General features: G+C 44.0%; 1 protein-coding gene across 1 annotated transcript; it reads left to right on the top strand.

Annotated features, from left to right (window-relative positions):
- Positions 1-4,511: 4,511 nt before the first annotated feature.
- Positions 4,512-7,867, top strand: LOC139568752 (ras-related protein ORAB-1-like). Its single transcript, XM_071390804.1, has 6 exons — positions 4,512-4,737; positions 5,430-5,502; positions 5,637-5,732; positions 5,843-5,938; positions 6,134-6,265; positions 6,463-7,867. The coding sequence occupies exons 1-6, from the start codon at positions 4,724-4,726 to the stop codon at positions 6,658-6,660; spliced, it is 609 nt and encodes a 202-aa protein (XP_071246905.1). The 5' UTR covers positions 4,512-4,723; the 3' UTR covers positions 6,661-7,867.
- Positions 7,868-16,315: the final 8,448 nt, after the last annotated feature.

Below are 16,315 nucleotides of genomic sequence, written 5' to 3'. Positions count from 1 at the left end.
CACTGGAGAACAAACTGGACGAGCTCCGTTCGAGACTAACCTATCAATGGGACCTGAAGAACTGTAATATCCTGTTTCTCGGGGGTCGTGGCAAAACAAGGACAATATATATCTGGCTGGTTCTTCTACGCATCAGCAGGACAGAACGGTAGCATCTGGTAAACCCAAGGGGAAGGTGTGTGTCTCTTTGTTAACTACAGCTGGTGCGCAATCTCTTATATTAAAGAGTTAGAATACCTCATGATAAGCTGTAGACCATACTATTTACCAAGAGAGTTTATCCATATTTTTCATGGCTGTCTATTTACCACCACAAACCGATGCTGGCACTAAGACTGCACTGGACGAGCTGTATAGGGCAATAAGCAAACAAGAAAATGCCCATCCAGAGGCAGGTGATTTGAATGCAGGAAAACTGAAATCCGTTTTTACCTAATTTCACCATGTCACCTGCGCAGCTAGAGGCAAAAAAACTCTAGATCACCTTTACTCCACACAGAAATGCATACAAAGCTCTCTCTCACCCTCCATTTGGCCAATCTAACCATAACTCTATCCTCCTGAAACAGAAAGTACCAGTGACTTGCTCAATACGGAAGGGTTCTGATGAAGCGTATGCTATGGAACAGGACTGTTTTGCTAGCACAGACTGGAATATGTTCGGAATTCATCCGATGGCATTGAGGAGTTTACTACATCGGTCACCGGCTTCATTAATAAGTGCATCAACCAACGTCGTCCCCACAATGACAATACGACGTACATATCCAAACCAGGAGCCATGGATTACAGGCAACATTTGGACTGAGCTAAAGGCTAGAGCTGCTGCTTTCAAGGAGCTGGACACTAATCCGGACACTTATAAGAAGTAAGAAATCTTAGATGAACCATGAAACAAGCAAAGTGTCAATACAGGAAAAAGATTGAATCCTACTAAGCCGGCTCTGACACTTGTCAGATGTGGCAGGGCTTGCAAACTATCACGGATTACAAAGGGAGACCCAGCCGTGAGCTGCCCAGGGATGCAAGCCTACCAGATGAGTTAAATGCTTTCTATGCTTTCTGCGAGGCAAGCAACACTTAACCAAGCATGAGAGCACCAGCTGTTCCGCACGACTGTGTGATCACGCTCTCCATAGCCGATGTGAGTAAGACCTTTAAACAGGTTAACATTCACAAGGCCACAGGGCCAGATGGATTACCAGGACGCGTACTCAGACCATGCGCTGACCATTTTCAACCTTTCCCTGACCCAGTCTGTAATACCTACATGTGTCAAGCAGACCACCATAGTCCCTATGCCAAAGAACGCGAAGGTAAACTGTCTAAATGACTATCGCCCCGTAGCACTCGCATCTGTAGCCATGAAATGCTTTGAAAGGCTGGTCATGGCTCACATCAACACCATCATCCCAGAAACTCTCGACCCACTCCAAATGGCATACCGCCTCGACAGATCCACAGATGACGCAATCTCTATTGCACTCCACACTACCCTCTCCGACCTGGACAAGTGGAACACCTATGTGAGAATGCTGTTCATTGACTACAGCTCAGCGTTCAACACCATAGTGCCCTCCAAGCTCATCACTAAGCTAAGGACTCTGGGACTGAGCACGCCCCCATTCACCGACGGGCTGTAGTGGAGCGGGTCGAGAGCTTCACGTTCCTCTGTGTCCACATCACTAAGGATCTATCATGGTCCACACACACCAACACAGTCAAACTTCCTTTATATTTATTTTATTTTTTTCTGTTTTTCCATGTATGAGCAGGCCAAATTCAATGTTTCGTCAAATAATATTTATATATATTTTTTATCCCCCCATCTTAAACTCTTAGCTAGTGTGTTAAGAATAACTAACATTAGCCCCCAAAGACTAATATAAGATAAATATCAGTTTTCGAGTTCACTTGAAATATGCAGCATGCAATACAAATGGTCTTGTTCATATGAAGAGGTAACTCCGTTGACCATTTAGCCAATTTATTGAAAGCTAACCAAAGTTACAGTTGAGTAGCCTAGCCAGCATAGAGGAAAGGGCGGAGTTGGGACATCCGGCTTTCACTGCTTTACCCGCTTATTGCCCTCGCATAAACATCTCCCGGACACAAAATACTGGCTAGCAAGGGGTTATTTTTGAATACTGCATTTCGCAATTGGCTAGGTTGCATCAATTACCTTCTCTAAAAACACTGCAAAGGTTTTTCCTGCAAACATTCTATGTCTACCTCATGATTTGTTGGGAGAGTTGTCTGTCTGAAGAGGACCCTCCCCTGAACATTATTATTTTTTCATTTTCAAAATGACCAAAATAATCTGTCATTAATCACAGATCTAGTGCTGTTGCTGCCCTAGGTCTATGATTTCCGTGACTAATGGCTAATCAATTCCTCAGATCCATCAATAGCACACATAAGAGAGGAAGTTAAACTGATGTAGCAACCACATAGATGCATGTTAGACAATTCCTTTACAGAATGCACCCAGCCACACAATAGGCGAAATAAAAGTTATAGTTCTACCTGGCTGTTAATCTGAAGCTATCCCTGTGTTTACTTTTCCTAGCACCACTGGCTGTGCTTTGAAGCATGGGAATTAAACCATCACTGATGCACTGTACAGATGCTCTTTATCCTTGACCTTAGACCTTACAGCAATCAAGAAGAAACTGGCTGAGCCAATAAGGTACCACCAGCATGAAGAACAAAATGCATGGTACAGTACATCAGGTGAGGCTGCTGAGGGGAGGACGGCTCATAATAATGGCTGGAACGGAGCGAATGGAATGGCAGCAAACCATGTATTTGATACCATTCCACCAATTCCGCTCCAGCCATTACCACATGCCCGTCCTCCCCAATTAAGGTGATACCAACCTCCTGTGTGATACAGCCATCCGTCAGTGAGTTCCGTCAACTGTATATTCCTCTCATGATTCAGTATTTTTCCCCCCACCTTTATTTAACCAGGTAGGCCAGTTGAGAACAAGTTCTCATTTACAACTGCGACCTGGCCAAGATAAAGCAAAGCGACACAAACAACAACACAGAGTTACACATGGAATAAACAAACGTACAGTCAATAACACAATAGAAAAAGTCTATATACAGTGTGGGCAAATAGTGTAAGGGAGGTAAGGCGATAAATAGGCCATAGTAGCGAAGTAATTACAATTTAGCAAATTAACACTGGAGTGATAGATGCGCAGATGACGATGTGCAAGTAGAAATATTGGTGTGAGCAAAAGAGCAAAAAAGTAAATAAAAACAATATGGGGATGAGGTAGGTAGTTGGATGGGCTATGTACAGATGGGCTGTGTACAGCTGCAGCGATCGGTAATCTGCTCAGATAGCTGATGCTTAATGTTAGTGAGGGAGATATAAGTCTCCAACCTCAGCGATTTTTGCAATTCGTTCCAGTCATTGGTATAGCTCACTGGTCATCCTCAAAGATGACCAGTGAGATATACCTGCTGGAGTGTGTGCTACGGGTGGGTGTTGTTATGGTGACCAGGGAGCTGAGATAAGGTGGGGCTTTACCTAGCAAAGACTTATAGATGACCTGGAGCAAGTGGGTCTGACGACGAATATGTAGCGAGGACCAGACGACGAGAGCGTACAGGTCGCAGTGATGGGTAGTATATGGGGCTTTGGTGACAAAACGGATGGCACTCTGATAGACTGCATCCAATTTTCTGAGTAGAGTGTTGGAGGCTATTTTGTAAATGACATCGCGAGGTCGAGGATCGGCAGGATGGTCAGTTTTACGAGGGTATGTTTGGCAGCGTGAGTGAAGGAGGTTCTGTTGCGAAATAGGAGGCCGATTCTAGATTTAATTTTGGATTGGAGATGTTTAATATGAGTCTGGAAGGAGAGTTTACAGTCTAGCCAGACACCTAGGTATTTGTAGTCGTCCACATATTCTAAGTCAGAACCGTCCAGAGTAGTGATGCTAGTCGGGCGGGCGGGTGCGGGCAGCGATCGGTTGAAAAGCATGCATTTAGTTTTACTAGTGTTTAAGAGCAGTTGGAGGCCACAGAAGGAGTGTTGTATGGCATTGAAGCTCGTTTGGAGTTTTTTTTAACAGTGTCCAAAGAAGGGCCAGATGTATACAGAAGGATGTCGTCTGCGTAGAGGTGTATCAAGGAATCACCCGCAGCAAGAGCGACATCATTGATATATACAAGAGAAAAGAGTCGGCCTGAGAATTTAACCCTGTGGTACCCCCATAGAAACTGCCAGAGGTCCGGACAACAGGCGTTCTGATTTGACACACTGAACTCTATCTGAGAAGTAGTTGGTGAACAAGGCGAAGCAGTCATTTGAGAAACCAAGGCTGTTGAGTCTGCCAATAAGAATACGGGCCCTGTGTTGGGCTACCTCTCTTCTGCATCCCTTAACAATCGGACAGATGTGTGGACCTCTCTTTATCCCATGATAATGCATGGAGTGGAAATAATGAAAAAATAAATGATGGATGATAAATAATGTAGGCCTAATACGATTTGACTACAACTTCCAGTAGCCCCATAGGTTTGGTTGGCATTTCCTGGTCAGGAGGGCAGCCATATTTGATTCGATTATCTCGGCTTCGAGTAGTTAGCTAGCCAGTGCAGTTCTGAAAAAATTGTTGCTGGATTATATTACACACATTTTCCACGACAAAGGATAGCAATCTTTTAAAGAATAACTGCTTAACGTTACCGTGCTTAGTCAACGATGAATCCCGAATAGTAAGTAACACTGTTGGTTAATGATGACAGCCTGTTTTTTTTATGCTAGCTAACGTTCGTCCGCTACCTGGCTAACTGTTAGCTAGTTTAAGATACTTGTTTTGTCTTCTTTACAAATATGAAATCGATGACATAAGGTATGTTCTGTATCAACTCCACTCTAGACATGTTTTATATTGACTATTAATAGGCGTGTTAGGGCCTGTTTTTATCTTCCTAGTTACGTTCAAACTCCAGCTAGCATGAATGCTAGCTAACTACCCATACATAGGCTAGCTAATATCAGCTGGTAGCTAATTTAGCTAGCTACCATCACAGCTGGCCAGTTAAGTAACGTCGTTAGTTACATTAACTAGTTAAAACGTGATCTACTTTGTTGACTTTTTCAAATATGAACATGTGTAAAAAGTCAGCTGACCAATTTAACCATAATTGCCCAATAATATAGTTATGTCTAGTTAGTTATGTGTTTAATTCTATTCAAGGCTACTTTGATTGCTGTGTGATACAAATGCATTTATTGATTGACTGGCTCTTGTCACGAAAGTAGCCAGAACTAGCTACTGTGACAATTTTGTTGCCTTGTTGTTTTTGACTTTCAACAAATAATGAATAGTATATAGTAATATCTCCATCACAAATTGAATTAATTGACATTTATTTATCCTGTGAAATGTCTACTCTCCTTTCAGTGATTATTTATTCAAGCTGCTTCTGATTGGCGACTCTGGCGTTGGAAAGTCTTGCCTCCTCCTCCGATTTGCAGTAAGTAACTTTCCTCTGTCTAGGTGTGTTTTTGCCATGTTGATATTTTGAGAGATAATAGTTTGATGTCCCAGGAACTTTACTGTACTTTGAACACCCATAGAGATTTTCTGTTTTTCTTATTTTCTCTTCAGGACGACACATACACAGAGAGCTATATTAGCACTATTGGAGTGGACTTCAAAATTAGGACCATAGAATTAGATGGAAAGACCATAAAACTTCAGATTGTGAGTACCTATGGCTGACATGACTTGATTGAGTCACAAGAATGGCAGAAGTGGAACATTGTGATTTGTATATGATGTTGGGTCTGACTTTGCTCTCATTTGGGCCCCAGTGGGACACAGCTGGACAGGAACGGTTCCGGACAATTACATCCAGTTACTACAGAGGAGCGCATGGCATTATTGTAGTGTACGACGTCACAGACCAGGTAAATCCATCCCTCATTCGCTTTTTCAATTTTTTCACTTTCTATTTTTCACTCTCTTTATAACAAGTTTACATAGCAGATAGCCTTGTTCTCAAGCCTGTGTAAGTTAACAAAGTTTCAGTGTATCTGGTTATGCTGTCTATTGCATCGGTTGTTGAGTTATCAACAGTTGTCTCCTCTCCTGTCACACCCCAGGAATCCTTCAATAACGTGAAACAGTGGCTACAGGAGATTGACCGTTATGCCAGTGAAAACGTGAACAAGCTGTTAGTAGGCAACAAATGTGACCTGACGACAAAGAAACTGGTGGACTACACAACGGCCAAGGTAACGCTCTACCTGGTTACAGAATGGGAATTTAAAAAAATATTTTTATGTTTAATCTTCTCTCTCTCCTGTTCTGTGTCCCACTCTTTTCTCGTCTCTTTGCTTCTTTCTTGTGTGTATATGCCTCTCCCCTACTCCCACCTTACTGTTGCCTCTCTCTCTCTTATGTCCCCTGTCTTTTTCTCTTCCTCCCTCAGGAGTTTGCTGACAATTTAGGGATCCCCTTCTTGGAAGCCAGCGCCAAGAGTGCCACCAACGTGGAGCAGGCCTTCATGACCATGGCAGCTGAAATCAAGAAGAGAATGGGCCCTGGGGCCACAGCCGGAGGTTCGGACAAGTCCAACGTCAAGATCCAGAGCACGCCAGTCAAGACCTCCTCTGGAGGCTGCTGCTGAGGCCCATCAGCCCCCCAAACGCCATCCACCCAGACCCCTACCTACCAATCTCAAAAGTTACCATGCTCCACAGGGATAGATAAAGGAGAGAAAGAAAGAGAAACAGGGGGAGAGAGAGGGCGAGAGTGACAGAGGGGGAAGGCTGAGTGGCATGGATTGTGTGTGCAGTTGCAATACCAGAAATATGTCCCCCCCCACCCCTGACAAGGTCCGCAATAGGATGGTAAGCCCATCCACACCCACAGGAACACACTAACATAATGTGGGATATTTTTACGTATTACCAAAACATACCTATACAAAATAAGATGTGGCAACTTATCCAGACATTTTTAAACAAGGCGCAAGGTGATAATTATGAATGAGAGGAATATGAATAAACCTTGCCCAACTCTTTACTCCAGGTCTGCTAGTTAATAATACATTTTTCTACGATGGTTATGTTCTCCTTATTTTACTGTGGATATCAGCATGACTTTGGCCTGATCTCCTCAGAAATGATTTAGGAAGCACTCCCAATGAAGCACATGTTTTAAAGAGCATTATACATGTTGGCAGAACTAATTACTTTACCCACAATGCATCTGGAATGCACTCATGACTTAGCACGTCTGCTCACTGTAATCAACCCAAATTATTTAGAGGAAATATCATTCAGTGTCACGTGGTCCAACTTCATAATGTTGCCTCAAATAATGTGCCTGCGTCTTTATGGCAGGATGTATATATGATATGCTTTTGGCACACTGCGTTGTTGGCATGTCCTTCCAGCCCTAGAGACCTTTTGTATGCCCATAATGGTTGAATGCCCAAGCGCTTATCTCTTATTTGGGTTTAGTCTAATGTATTTTGTATGATACTAGCATTAGTTAACATTCCTGTACAGAGAGTAATTGTTCTGCTGACATACATAATGCCACATGGACACGTGCTACATTGAAAGTGTCATTGTTTTTCCTCCGCCAGTCTCTCAACCGACAGCACAACAAAGTTTCACCAAACGCTGAACTAATTCTACCAACTGTATATATTTATACATATATGTAAGAACCGATTAGCTAAACCTGTAGAGAAGCAAGTGCAATATATAGGACATCATGAAAAGTAGCTGAACATTTTAATTTTGGCATGTGATTTGTGGCTGAGGACTTGACATTTTTGTGGCACAATGTCTACTATTAAACAATGAAGGAGATTCTTTAATAAACCTTTGTCTTGTTGGAATTATTTCCTGATAGTTACACCTGTTCAGCATGTACATTTCACACTGAAATGCGGCAGACTTTTTGTGCTCTTGTTTCATAAGCTGAACGGTATGATCTTTGGCCCAGCTTCCATTGTCTCCAGTAAAGGGTGCTGTAGTGCTGAACTTGAGACGTCCATACCCTAACCCCTACCATAACCCTCACCTAAACTTCACCTTTAAAATTCACCTTCAATGGGGTGATGTCAGTTGGACAACCCAAGGATCACGTTTAGACTTTTCCTCTCTTACCCGGCTCAACCACCTTTTTGTGCCCGCCGGGGCCAAAACACTTTTTACTTTTGAGTCTGTCCAGCAACAAGTGTACATTACAGTAAATGGGATTCTCTGGTACTTTTAAATACTTTTTAGCCAGTAGTTTTGAAAGTAGCGCTCACAGGCCAAAAGTGTTCCGTTAAAATTGTGTACTACGTAACATATGTGCAGATCTGTGCACCACGTCGTTACTCTCGCTCTGCTGTGTGTTCATGATGTCTCTTGCTAGCTGTCACTCAAATGGTGAGGGGTTGAAGCTCATTGGTTGAATGCGAATGCTAGGGGGCTGGCCCACGTGGGGGAAAATGTACGGAATGTACAGCTTCCAGAAAAACAAACTAGGGATTTCGTGGCTAATTGAGTTAAGACAATAATCCTGTTCGTAGATGCATAGGGACCCAGTAAGACAACTGAAACACTGAATCTGGTACAGGTCTGTACCAGTGGAGGGCAGCATTAGGTGGCTTAGTTCATCTCTGCAGCTGTACTGTCTGTCTCCCAGTAGTTGGAACTTCTTGAAATCTGAGTTAAGGGCAATTTCAAATCAATGACTTTGAATGGGGCCTCATTCGAATAGTAATTAGATTACACATCCCCAACAGCTGTCGTGAATTACATTGGCTTTTCCATGGCGTTCTATGTTGAACGGTTACCTGAGTTGATGTTGACGTCCATGACAAAGGCATTGTTTTGTGGCTGTGATCGATACCCTTAATCTATTCTTTCACACAAACCTTGTCATAGAATTGGTATCATACCCAAGGTAGAGCACCCACCAGATCATCCCGTGATTGGTACCCATTGTGTGCCCACTTGATTAACATCTGACCCTCTCATCAGCGTTGCGGTGGCATGGTGCCCGCCGCTGTAAATGTGCCCTGGCCGGCCTCTCTCACACACAGGCCCCAGGCAGAAGAAAGGGCACACTCTTAACTGCTTGGCATGCTCCCTTCCCCCCTCCTCCTCTCTAGCGGACCCCTGTAATTATGTCAACGGAGTATAGTAAAAGGCAGTGTGAAGCCAGCCTCTTGTTTAGCTGTTGAACTGGAGTCTTCTATTTTTCCTAGGCATAACCCCAATTTGCTTTTAAGTGAAAACAAAACCTACATTCAGCCGGTCAGCGTGGACAAAGGGCTAGATGTTTTGCTGTGAGGTTCAGAGGGAGTGAGTGGGGGTTGGGATGGGGAGCAGCAGCAACGGCGCCGAGGAGGGGTTTAGAGTTGATGGCGCAAGAGGGAGGAGGGGTGGGCTGTTTGCCGGCTTTATTTGTTCTTGGTTGCCGGGCAATGGAAGGGGGAAAGCATCTGTGACAGCTGTAGAGGGGCCGCAGCCTTTCCCCCGATCTACAGAAGAAGCCCTGTAGGTAAAATACAGAGGGAGAGAAAGGGGGGTGGGGGAGGATAGGGAGGGAGCTAGTTAGCCCATGTGTGAAGTTCACTCAAGACAATACCCACAGCAAAAAGGTGGGAGCTAGATTTGTGGATAGGATATGGAGAATCAAGCCTCCATTATGTCAATCTTGGTTCTTTCCCTCATGCCTAGACGGCAGGTGTGCACTTGAGACAGGCTTTGGCCACACTGTAGTGTAACATCATCAAATGGAGTGAGAGGTGTTGTGGACTGTGTGTCAGCTAGCCAGTTAGCACTGAACAGCATGCTGCCCTACTGGCCAGACGAGTCTCATTTGTATGCCTGGCGCCCTTCTGAACAATGGCTAAGTGTGCAGCAGAGCACAGAGTTGATTCTCTTCGGATGAATCAGAGTTAGCAGCAGCCTGAAACGACTGACATACAATACAAGTCTGCATGGACAGCTCAGTGAATTAGACTACCGGTAGTGACTGTTTCTGTCTGTTAGAATTGGAACTAAGTTGTTTTGCATTCTGTTCTCAAGCGGTTGACTTTTGGTCACTGCTATAGTGCTGTGAGTAAACAGTACAACTACATGCCTTTGAAGGATTTTGCCTCTAACACTCATTCTTTTATTGCTACTCAGCCTCCTTGTATTCACTGTAGACTAAACGTAAGTGGTGCGTGTTTATTTTACAAGGCAGCCTATTTTAAACTTCATTGACACTATTTTTTGAGGGAGCCAGGGCAAGATGAGCAAACAAAAGATGCCTGGTTTCTAGTCACCGGCTATAGGATTAACAAAAATTCTGTTGACTTGAGTTTTTACATAACCTACATATGTATACACTCCCCTTGAGTATTTACACAGCCCATAAGCGAAGAGGACTCATTCCTGACTATTCAAGCGACACTATCTGACTTAACCATACATGTCTCTTTTCATGGAGTTTAAAGCTGCTTTGGTCAGAAGCATATCTCCAGGAAGTGAGTTGCCACAAGGGCATCTTGCAATTTGCAGCAGTGATGAAATGAGTGTATGACTTGAGCTGCCTATTAGCTTTAGTTACAGTATGTCAGTGCCCGACCCTCTTGTTCATGCATGCATGTACAGTGAGCTCCAGTGAAAGCATTTGGGGGTGTGATTCATCAAATATGTCAACTACCTCACCATTTCATTTACCTCACAGTGAGTGCTAAATAATCAAAGACATGTCTCTCTTTTCCCCCTCAACATCTACACGCTCATTCCAGCCAGGCCACACTTTAAATTGAAGGCCTCCGTTACGCTAGACTTTCTTTGGCTTTTAATCCTTTCATGCGAGACCTACCCCCCCTCTCTCTTAGCTACTCTCAATAAAGCCAATGGCGATACTGTATCACTCTGAAGTAGCTCCTAGTAGTTCCTTGCCAGGCAAGACAAAAAAACAGAAAGAAAAATACAGTGATGGATGGATGCCTGCGGCAGAGGAGCCAACCTTAAATAAACTGCAGCCGTTAATTTCCTGATCCCAGCCTGACGGCCCTCCCTCAGTGTTCTCTCTCAGAGCAGGAGCAGGAAGAGATGGGTGGGATGAGGTTTCGGGAGCTAATTGGCAACCTTGGCAGTTCGTTTATGGAGGGGGGTCTGTTTGAAAATAGTGCCCGGGTGCCAGTCGTACGCTTTTCTATGTGGCGGAACCGGCTCCAGAGAGTCTATGTTGTAAGTAAGAGGCCCAAAAGAACTGACCCAGGATCTGCCAAACGTTGACGCAAAACTAAATCTGGAGGATGAATGCAGAAAATAGGAGCCTTAATTGACACCACCTTTGGTGTATTTCTTTGGCAGTTCCATGAAATATGGGTGTCTTGTTTGACAGATGTAGCAACTTCTCAACCCTCTTCCGTTCTCTAACCTGTCCTAAAATTGCTTCCAGTTGCTTACAAGAAACATAATTCTCAGAGTAGAGGTCTCAGTCTCTCACCATGCCTCTCCACTCTGCTCCAGTACCATCACGGTTGTTGTGATTAGACCACTGCTAATCTATTGGCGTGTCAAAAGGTAGGCATCCCTCAGGGCTGCGTCTTTCATTCAGCTTCATTTCGTTTCCACGTGTAATTACGAGTGATGTGTAACGATATGTTATTTTCCTGCATGGGCTATGATTGGGGTTGGGGTTGAAGTTATAAGGCAGTTCTCTGTACAGTCTCAGGTCCATCTGTCTGTGGGTGGACGGTCGGGTGAAACGTGAGAGGGGAGAGAAACCATGATGACCGCAGGAGCCCTGCAGCCCTGTCTCAACTGGTGCCAAGCCCAAAATAGGAGAGCAGCGCTCGTTCCGCTCACAACTGGCAACCCAGGCCCCCCTCTCTTGCCCCTAGTAGGGACAGAAATACCCCTAGCCCGGACTACTGCTGCCCTTCTGTCACGACTGTTTACCAGCTGTGGCATTGCCATCGCTTTCAGGGCCCTAATGGCCATTGTCATTTTCTTTATTTAAATTGTACTACATTCACTTGACTTCCCTTAGTTAGTACTCATGTACTGTGTTTCTGGCCTTAACTTTTAACCTTGGCTTTTGTGCTGATTTACACTGAGGTGTTAAATGTAACTTTTAACCAGTCCAAAGTTCATAACGGGTTCCACTGGTCACAGATGGGAATGCCATATCTTCAGCTCCTGCATTAATTTGAAGAGAATCAGCTGCTTGTGTTGGAGAGTCCTCCGGTTTTTATTCTTGCCATCTGGTTGCAATTATGTCATGCTCTGCCTAACTCGGGGATAACCACCACATTATTGAACAGATGCCAGAGAATGGAGTAGTATGGCGCTCACATCATTCTTTCCTAAATGAGTGTCTGCACACAAACAGATACACAGGTGTGTGCATAGCCGCATAACGACCCACGTCCATTTTGGGCATATGAGCATTTGATAAATCCCTTGAGAAAAATGATTATTTCTGCAGTTTGCTTATGCTCTATTATCTGACTAAGTGTTTTGGACGTGTGTGGCCATGGGTTTGTCTTTGAAGCTCTCTGCTGCAGCATAGTTCTAACCTGTTTGACTAGTTGAAATGTGTCTCCAGTTGTCAATGGAGAAGCTGTTGCCAGAGTGACAGATGGCAATTGGCTAAAAACAATTTTGAGAGTTTCAGAAAAAGTTGCTGGTTTGATTTCTAAGCATTATAATGGAACAAATTACACTTTGACGTAAAAGTAACACACTTTGTGATGTACGTTAGATCTACGATGTACGAGTGATCATTGTCAACACATTTAATTTCCCCAGCAAACATAAAAATAATGCATTACAATATATCACTGGCTAATTCCAAGATGTCTAACGTTGAATAGCTTGGATGCCTTACATAGTTGTGGTTGCTCACTCACAGCAAGACTACTTGAGAAGAGAATGCTCCCAAGAATAAGCTATGACTATTTCTCTCAATTACATGTTATCATTATTATTCTGCCTGAAAGCAGCCTACACACAAAATGGGTTTTGTTCTATAGGCTAGCTTAGGATATTTACACTAGCGTAGCAAAATCCAACATTATAGATGTTTGTTTTATTTTAGGCTATTATGTATGTCTGGTCTGTGCATGGGGTAGCCTGGGCAGATGCTAGTTGGCGCTATGGATCTCTGTTATAGTCTGGGCTTAATGTGCCAAGCCGGTAATACACTCGTGTCCCCTCGTGACAGATTCGTACTAAAAACCTTCTCCATTCTGGCTGCAAAAGCTTCGATTTCCTCCTTAACTTGATTTAATGGCTAGAAGGCGGGAACATTTTTGAAAATGTGCATACTTTCTTCAATTTTCCACAACCATGCAAGAGTGGCTAAATGCCAGTGTTGCCAACTTAGCGACTTTGTCTCTATATTTATCGAGTATTCGTGGTCTTCCTGTCTGGGTTGGCGCCCCCCCTTGGGTTGTGCCGTGGCGGAGATCTTTGTGGGCTATACTCGGCCTTGTCTCAGGATGGTAAGTTGGTGGTTGAAGATATCCCTCTAGTGGTGTGGGGGCTGTGCTTTGGCAAAGTGGGTGGGGTTATATCCTGCCTGTTTGGCCCTGTCCGGGGGTATCATCGGATGGGGCCACAGTGTCTCCTGACCCCTCCTGTCTCAGCCTCCAGTATTTATGCTGCAGTAGTTTATGTGTCGGGGGGCTAGGGTCAGTCTGTTATATCTGGAGTATTTCTCCTGTCTTATCCGGTGTCCTGTGTGAATTTAAGTATGCTCTCTCTAATTCTCTCTTTCTCTCAGAGGACCTGAGCCCTAGGACCATGCCTCAGGACTACCTGGCATGATGACTCCTTGCTGTCACCAGTCCACCTGGCCGTGCTGCTGCTCCAGTTTCAACTGTTCTGCCTGCGGCTATGGAAACCTGACCTGTTCACCGGACGTGCTACCTGTCCCAGACCTGCTGTTTTCAACTCTCTAGAGACAGCAGGAGCGGTAGAGATACTCTCAATGATCGGCTACGAAAAGCCAACTGACATTTACTCCTGAGGTGCTGACTTGCTGCACCCTCGACAACTACTGTGATTATTATTTGACCATGCTGGTCATTTATGAACATCTTGGCCATGTTCTGTTATAATCTCCACCCGGCACAGCTAGAAGAGGATTAGCCACCCCTCATAGCCTGGTTCCTCTCTAGGTTTCTTCCTAGGTTTTGGCCTTTCTAGGGAGTTTTCGTGCTTCTACACCTGCATTGCTTGCTGTTTGGGGTTTTAGGCTGTGTTTCTGTACAGCACTTTGACATATCAGCTGATGTAAGAAGAGCTATATAAATACATTTGATTTGATTTATGCAGACCCCTCTAGCGACACATTTTCAAAAAAGCGACTTTATGCAGACCCCTCCTGTCTCAGCCTCCAGTATTTATGCTGCAGTAGTTTATGTGTCGGGGGGCTAGGGTCAGTCTGTTATATCTGGAGTATTTCTCCTGTCTTATCCGGTGTCCTGTGTGAATTTAAGTATGCTCTCTCTAATTCTCTCTTTCTCTCAGAGGACCTGAGCCCTAGGACCATGCCTCAGGACTACCTGGCATGATGACTCCTTGCTGTCCCCAGTCCACCTGGCCGTGCTGCTGCTCCAGTTTCAACTGTTCTGCCTGCGGCTATGGAAACCTGACCTGTTCACCGGACGTGCTACCTGTCCCAGACCTGCTGTTTTCAACTCTCTAGAGACAGCAGGAGCGGTAGAGATACTCTCAATGATCGGCTACGAAAAGCCAACTGACATTTACTCCTGAGGTGCTGACTTGCTGCACCCTCGACAACTACTGTGATTATTATTTGACCATGCTGGTCATTTATGAACATCTTGGCCATGTTCTGTTATAATCTCCACCCGGCACAGCCAGAAGAGGACTGGCCACCCCTCATAGCCTGGTTCCTCTCTAGGTTTCTTCCTAGGTTTTGGCCTTTCTAGGGAGTTTTCGTGCTTCTACACCTGCATTGCTTGCTGTTTGGGGTTTTAGGCTGGGTTTCTGTACAGCACTTTGACATATCAGCTGATGTAAGAAGGGCTATATAAATACATTTGATTTGATTTATGCAGACCCCTCTAGCGACACATTTTCAAAAAAGCGACTAGCGACAAATCTAGCAACTTTTTCTGGTGTTATTGGAGACTTTGAGACTGACGTGAAAGCACGTATCGTTCTTACTCTTAATGAGCAGCGGGTGCTGTTGTGGGCCCCACCCCGGTACCAAAGCACTCACAGGTGGCCCAGTACTCGCTGCAGTCAGAGCAGGAGATGTTCACCCCTCCGCATCCAGACTGCAAATGAATCGCGCATGCGGGAAGCCGCCACTGGCTGATCCCGCCCTGGCTTACATAAAAATAAATTAACCTGAATTAGGGCCAGACTAGTTACCATAATTTTCTCACTTTGCCATTGACAGTTTTTTCTATTGTCTCTTTTTGGTCAATTTAGATTGTTAATGTTGATTGTATACAATTTTTTTTAAATAAATGTTATGGTTAAAAATGTTCATGTTTTACTGTGACTTGTTGTAGGCTCCTAAGTGGGCCATAAGGTTAAAAACCAAACCAAATTAAGAAAAAAAATATATATATATATTTTTTAAACTAAGTAACTCTGCCAGAGTGTCTCTTTTGCTGGTCCCAAGCCCGGATAAAGGAGGAGGGTTGGAATTGTGACATATAAAAAAAAAAAAAAAGAATCGACAGAAGAAAGTTAATTTGTAGTTCTAAACATATTTATCGTGTTTTTCACTCACTTTTTGTCACTCCCACGACGTTATTCCTCTCTCCTAAAGTGTACATCACAATTACATGCACATGGCCAATTATGCAAATTCGGTGATGACGCCATTTAGCGACTTTTAGGACAGCCAATAGCTACTTTCCTTACTGAGGAGTTGGCAACACTGGATATCGCATTCAACTAATCAGGTTGCAGCAGTCAGTTTTTTTTTCAAGTGATCAAAGTTCTTCACTTGCTACGTCGAGCTAAATCGATGGCCGAGTGGGCAACGTCGTTAGTGAATTGGACCTGCATCCGGTTTCGACGTGGATTCCCCAAGGGAAGTGGCTACCGCGATGGCTGAGGGGGTAAAAATATAGTGTTTGGACTGCAGCCCTGGTCTGATAGTTTTGAAATAAAAGTTGTACCCACTGAACAAACAGTTTTAAATTACATGTATTGGATTTCTTGGCATGAACTCGTTTACAGAATTGTTCACAGTTTTAATACAAAATGTTAAACATTTTTGAAGTGAAATTATAAAGTTAAAACGAGATTTAGAGTAGAATACATATGTTTTACCAC

Source organism: Salvelinus alpinus, chromosome 2 (genome assembly GCF_045679555.1).
Source record: "Salvelinus alpinus chromosome 2, SLU_Salpinus.1, whole genome shotgun sequence".
In the NCBI taxonomy this organism is placed as follows: domain Eukaryota; kingdom Metazoa; phylum Chordata; class Actinopteri; order Salmoniformes; family Salmonidae; genus Salvelinus; species Salvelinus alpinus.
The sequence above is the reverse complement of the archived record's forward strand: the minus strand, read 5'-3'. Positions and strand labels throughout refer to the sequence as shown.

Coding starts and splice junctions, on each gene's coding strand:
- LOC139568752 (XM_071390804.1), top strand. Junction 5,503..5,636: donor GCCTCCTCCTCCGATTTGCA/GTAAGTAACTTT, acceptor TTTTCTCTTCAG/GACGACACATACACAGAGAG. Junction 5,939..6,133: donor TGTACGACGTCACAGACCAG/GTAAATCCATCC, acceptor GTCACACCCCAG/GAATCCTTCAATAACGTGAA.